This window comes from Alligator sinensis, unplaced genomic scaffold, assembly GCF_000455745.1.
Source record: "Alligator sinensis unplaced genomic scaffold, ASM45574v1 scaffold174_1, whole genome shotgun sequence".
NCBI classification, from domain to species: Eukaryota; Metazoa; Chordata; order Crocodylia; family Alligatoridae; genus Alligator; species Alligator sinensis.
The window spans coordinates 478,192-484,113 of NW_005842516.1; the positions used below are offsets into that span (position 1 = coordinate 478,192).

The following is a 5,922-nucleotide window of genomic DNA, read 5'->3' on the forward strand; positions in this document are numbered from 1 at the left end:
CTTTCCCCCCATGTTATATATTATAGCTCCTAAAATGCATTTCCTGGAAGTCCCACTGTTACATCTATATCCAGGCTCTGTCTGTTTATAGGATGTTAAGGTGCCTCCTCTCTACTTTGATGTGCAGTGAGGATCACTACACCATATTAAACTGTTCCTCTGTAAAAAAGGTACCCTTCACTGTAGCCAACAGTGGTAGAAGTGGACTTTAGCCTAGAAATAAGGATCTTCAGCATTGAGGAGGAACATGTAGTGAATTAGAGTGTTTTGTAGCTGTGATGGTCCAGGAAATGTATGAGACAAGCCCTTTTTTATATCTGTTATTGGAAAACTTATATTTGGGAAAGCTGTTGGACTATCATTCAGGCAGGAAGTTCCCTTAATCAGAACACTTGATGGCCAAAATATTGTTCAACACCTCTCCAGACTGTACAGGTGGTCCAATATCAGATATTGCAAAATACCCCCCACCTCTAAGACAATCCTACCAATTCCAAAAAACAACAGAGACTGGTCATGGTTCCTGGTTTGTGTTTGCACCAAGAAAAATCAGTAATGCCTACAATACAAAGAATATGGCTTTCACAGTAGACTCAGGCTCTGTCAAATCAGTCTGAGGAAAGCATTTCAGAATCAAGTGTCTGCTATTAAGAATGTCCTGTACATTCCTCTCAGCTTTTACCTCAGTGGGTGATGAGGACAGAAAGAAATCCATGGCCCTCTTTCTTTTGGAGCCATGTCCATCGCAGTGATCCACCCTTTTTCCAGCCCCTTCCCATTCTGGCACCACATATTTTTTCTTGCTGACTGCCCAATGGAAGAGCTTCAGGAGAAGGGTGCTTGGTTCAAATCCTGCCTACATGACAGGGACAAGAATTTGATCCCTCCACCCCCTAGACCAGTGTCCCAGTTATTTATCTATTGGACTACTAGGTCTAAGAACCCTCCTCAAACAGTATCAAACAGTTTATTTCATGTCAGTTTTTCTCTGGGTACACGGTTGTCTACTGCTATGCAGTGATGTGCCTATCTGGGAACCCCTATCTTTCCTGCAACAAGAATTTAAAAAATAAGATTTCTGTTCAGATGAAAAGGACTTTGTTTGTCTAATTAGAATGTGGTAGTCACGTGTCCTGCAGAGACTGTAATAGGACTTCTTCAGGTAGTCAGTGGGGAAACTAAGTCCTTCAAGAGACAGCTCTGTCAGGAAACATGCTTGAGTGAAAGTACAAATCACAGAATGTTGTTTCAATATAAATAAAGTTTGCCAACACCTAGACTGGGTTTTTGAATAGTGTCTAACTGTGGCAGATACAAACACGCCATTCATTTGCAATGACCTTATTAATGAGGTAGTGGCCACTTAACTTCTAAGCTGTGACTTAAATTATCATTTGAAATAGCTACTGCTAAGATACTATGAAGATGTCTTCTGTTAAATACTCCAAATATAGTAATTGTGGATATTGTTATCATAATTAATACCATGCTTATCTGGACTTGAGTGTTTCAGTGACACATCTTAGCTCTCCCGTGCCCCCTCCCTGCAAAGAGAGAGAGAGACACACACATACCAAACAAAAAAAAAAGAATATCATTCCTTTTTCTCCATCCTTTACTGTCTTCTCCCTTCCTCCCTTTCCAAATATGGCGTTCTCTCACTTAGACTACATGAGACTTCACTCAAATTTTTTTCCAGCCATCATCAGGTAGGAAGTAGGAGAGGGATATGACTCCATACAAAGAACATAAAGAGAAAAAAAAAAACAAAGACAGGAATAAACCTGAAGGTTTGAGAAACCTGTTTAGGGTTTTTTTGAACAAATGGCCTTGGGGAACCAAACCACTGTCAACAATTTTATTTTGTCAGAGTTGACAAAATATAGCATTTTCCTGACCCATAAGTGGAGAAGCACACTTTCTTCATGATAATTGTTTTATTTTATTTATTCAATTTTTTCTAGGTCCAAGGTTTGGTGAGCAGATGTTCATGGAAAACCAAACAACTGTCAACTATTTTGTTCTGGCAGGTGTTTCCAGTGATCCACAGCTCCAGCCTTTCTTTTTTGTGGTCTTCCTACTTATATACCTTGTAACTGTGGTGGGGAATGGTGTCATCATGGTGGTGATAAGAGCTGATCCCCACCTTCATACCCCTATGTATTTTTTCCTATTCCATTTATCCTTCCTTGACATCTGCTACTCTTCAGTAACAATCCCAAAGATGCTGCAAAATTTCCTTGCAGATACGAAAATCACATCTCTCCCTTTCTGCATTGCCCAGATGAGCTTAATTCTTGTTATGGCCTGTACAGAAGCTTTCATACTATCAGCAATGGCCTATGATCGATATGCTGCCATCTGTGACCCACTGCGTTATGTACACACCATGAATAAGCAGGCTCACATAAGACTGGTGGGGGGTGCATGGATGATCAGTATACTTTATGCACTAACAAACACAGTTCCTGTGTTACATTTACATTTCTGGGGGCCCAATGAAGTGAATGATTTCAGTTGTGAGCTCCAATCTCTACTAGAACTGTCCAGCACGGAAACCTTCATCAGTAAGATGACATTTCTCACTTCAATTATGATTGTAAGTTTCAGCTCATTCTTCATCACCCTCTTCTCTTACATCTGCATCATCTCCACCATCCTGAGGATACGCTCTTCTAAGGGTCGGAGTAAAGCCTTCTCTATCTGCAGCTCCCATCTCACTGTGATTGTTCTGTATTATGGGGCTGCTTTATTTCGATATCTGAGACCTAATTCAGCCTCTTCAGTAGTTCTTGACAGACTCTTCTCTATTCAGTACAGTATCTTAACTCCCATGTTAAATCCTATCATCTACAGCCTGAGAAACAAAGAGGTAAAAGCAGCTCTGTGGAATACACTGATGAAAATTAAAAGCATGTGAATATATTCTCCTGCGCCTCCTGATGTTTAGGCTGAATCTACCCTCCCCCATCCAGAATTCAACATTTTAAAAGAATAACAGGCTAATGGAAACTGAGTGTTAAAACATTATGATGTCATGTTCACAGTTTGCATGTCTATTTACTCTATAAAGAATTAAAGTTCTCCCTTAGCCATAAGAATATTTGTACTACCTTGGCCATCCACAAACCAGCATTTTGTAAAGTCAGTTCAGAGCGTAGATGCATGAAAGGCATGGATGCTGCTGGATTCATCTGTAGCCAAGTGTGTGAAATAGTTCACCTTTCCTTTTCCACTTTTTGTTCTGGGGAGCAAGAATGAGTTTAAAGTCTTGTGGTTAGACCAGTGACTTGAGAGAGTTTGATTCCAATGTGTTCATTATTATTCTGAACAAGCATATTCAATGAGAGATAGAAAGCTTTACACTGAAATACTCCATAGTCTGAGCTGGATCGGGCCCATGGCAGACTCCATTTCCTAGCAGTGTTGCTGAGGCCAGTTTCCATGGAGACCCCAGCACTAAAAGTGCAGTGACAGTGCGGGGCCAGGATTTCCATGGAGACTGTCCCCAGGAGTGCTGGCAGGGCATGTGGCTGGGCAGCGAGCTGCTCCAAGGCTGGGATCCTGCAGCGGTGACAGTGTGGTGTGATGTAACTATTCACAATCTTACATGGTATTCCTTCATTAGTAAAACCTGCTACCATCTCCATCTCTGCATGGACAATTCTGATGAATGGTTTTAGCATCTTATTAAAATGGTACACCGAGAACAGTCCATTCACTATGTCCCAATGGGAGGCAGACATGGCCCTCTCTAATATCATGTGCAAAAGCAGCAAATATGAAACACGTTCAAGAATGTGCTCACAATGCCAGTGCTCTCCTGTCTCAGTCACTCTGCAGTCACCACCTCCTGCAACATGCAGTATAGACTAGCATCTATATTGTTTTAAAACATAATTTTAAAAGTTGTTAATGCAACTCTGGACTATTATTTATCTATTTATTTAAAATATTTGTATCCTGCTTTTCTGCTTTCACTAAGCACCCAAAGTCGCTTAGGCTTAACAATATATATATATTTTTAAAGTACATAATTGGTAAATAGCTAACAACTGAGCAGCAAGTTGATTAGCAGAGTGTTCTTTCTGGCAGGTAGTGGGGAAGCCCTTCTGATGGATGAGGCCAGGCTAGAATAGGCTAAATTAAAAATCTTTCTCCTTTGCTGGCTGACAGGAGCTGGGTGCTGCTGCCTGGGGCTAGTGGGGGCCAGGGCAGATCAGCTCATGTGGGGACCCTCCCCTGGCCCCAGGATCATGACAGCAGGTCCCCATACAAGCTGATCTGCCCTGGTCCCATACCAGAGCCAACTTGAGGAGAGTGCGGGTCCAGGGAAGATCAGCTCATGTGGGGACCCTCCCCTACCCAGAATCAGGGCTGTGGGTCCCCGCACAAGCTGATCTGTCCCAGCCCCACTGGCCCCAGGCAGCAGCACCCAGCTCCTGTCAGCTGGCAGGCAGATTGGGGCCTGCCAGAACCCGCGGGAGGGCTGCGGGGACTGTGCTGGAATCTTCCCAGCGGTGCGCCTCTGATCTGCCAGCTGGGTGACAGCAGATAGGTGCTGCTGCCTGGGGCCAGTGACAGCGCCTATCTACCTGGCACTAGGTGCGGGCTGTGCCCAGCACCGGTCTATCATCTGGTAGGCAGGTCAGGGGCCTGCATCCCTGGGAGGTCTTTGGACAGCCCTCCTGGTGGTGCGGAAGAGCATCCATGTTCCCGGTGCCGGTCCCAGGCAGCAGCACCCATCTTCTCACATCTGGCAGACAGATTGGGGGTTTGCACCCCCAGGAGGATTCCAGCACAGCCCCCTAAGTCTTCCCAGAGGTGCAGGTAAGCCTCTGATCTGCTTGTCGGCTGCATTTTGTTTTCCCACAATGACCTATGGGCAAAACATTGAAACAGCAAAACAGTTTTGATGAAATAAAATGGAACAGTGCTTTCTAAATTAAATGAAACTCAAAACGAAACACTGTTCCATCGAATAGTCAAAATAGAAGTTAAATCTCAATGGTGCTGTTTTGCACAGTCCTAGTATTTATTCATTAGTAAAAACTGCTACTATCTCCTTCCCTGCTTGGACAATTCTTATGAATGTTTTCAGCATCTTATAAGAATACACTGAGGATAGTACACTCACTACGTCACTACGGGAGACAGACATTCCAGTCGTGATCCTCTCTAAAATCCACTACCTCTGCACATAATGCAAAACACTTTCAAGAATGTGCTCGCAATGTCAATGCTCTCCTGTCTGAATCACTCTGCAGTCACCACCTCCTGCACTGTCTGAAAACTCTGAGCAATGAGGAGCAATCAAGGTCACATTGTGTAGCCAGGCTGCCAGATATCCCATTTACAGAGATGTCAGGCAAGGCAACCTCTAGTGTTCTAGAAAAAGCTTTCATAGTTTCATAGTTGGTAGGGTCGGAAGGGACCTGAGCAGATCATCAAGTCTGACCCCCTGCCATGGCAGGAAAAAGTACTGGGGTCAAATGACCCCAGCAAGGTGTTCATCTAACCTCCTCTTAAAGACCCCCAGGGTAGGAGCCAGCACCACTTCGCTTGGAAGTTGGTTCCAGATCCTAGCCGCCCTGACAGTGAAATAGCGCCTCCTGATGTCTAGTCTGAATCTACCCTCTGCCAGCTTGTGACTGTTGTTTCTTTTGGTGCCTCCATGTAGATTTCTCCATCTCTGTCTGTATCACTGCATTCATGCAGCTTTGCAGCTGCTTTAGTGGTTCCAGGAATCTGCTACTGTGGATCTTCTCCTTCAGGATCCTCTCTATCTTCATTCTCCCAGAGTAGCACATTTCTCATCCTTCAGCAGTGTCTTGTCCCTGGGCTCTTTGTCCTCCTTCCCCTTCTCCCTTTTCTAGCCACAAAGACACTTCTCTTTCCTCAACCCTCTTCTTACTCAGACCT

The 5,922-nt window shown here is 44.1% G+C and overlaps 1 protein-coding gene across 1 annotated transcript; it reads left to right on the forward strand.

The window, feature by feature from the left end:
* The first annotated feature begins 1,984 nt into the window (after positions 1–1,984).
* On the forward strand, positions 1,985–2,920 carry LOC112551592 (olfactory receptor 8S1-like). The gene has a single exon (XM_025213270.1). The coding sequence runs from the start codon at positions 1,985–1,987 to the stop codon at positions 2,918–2,920; it is 936 nt and encodes a 311-aa protein (XP_025069055.1).
* Positions 2,921–5,922: the final 3,002 nt, after the last annotated feature.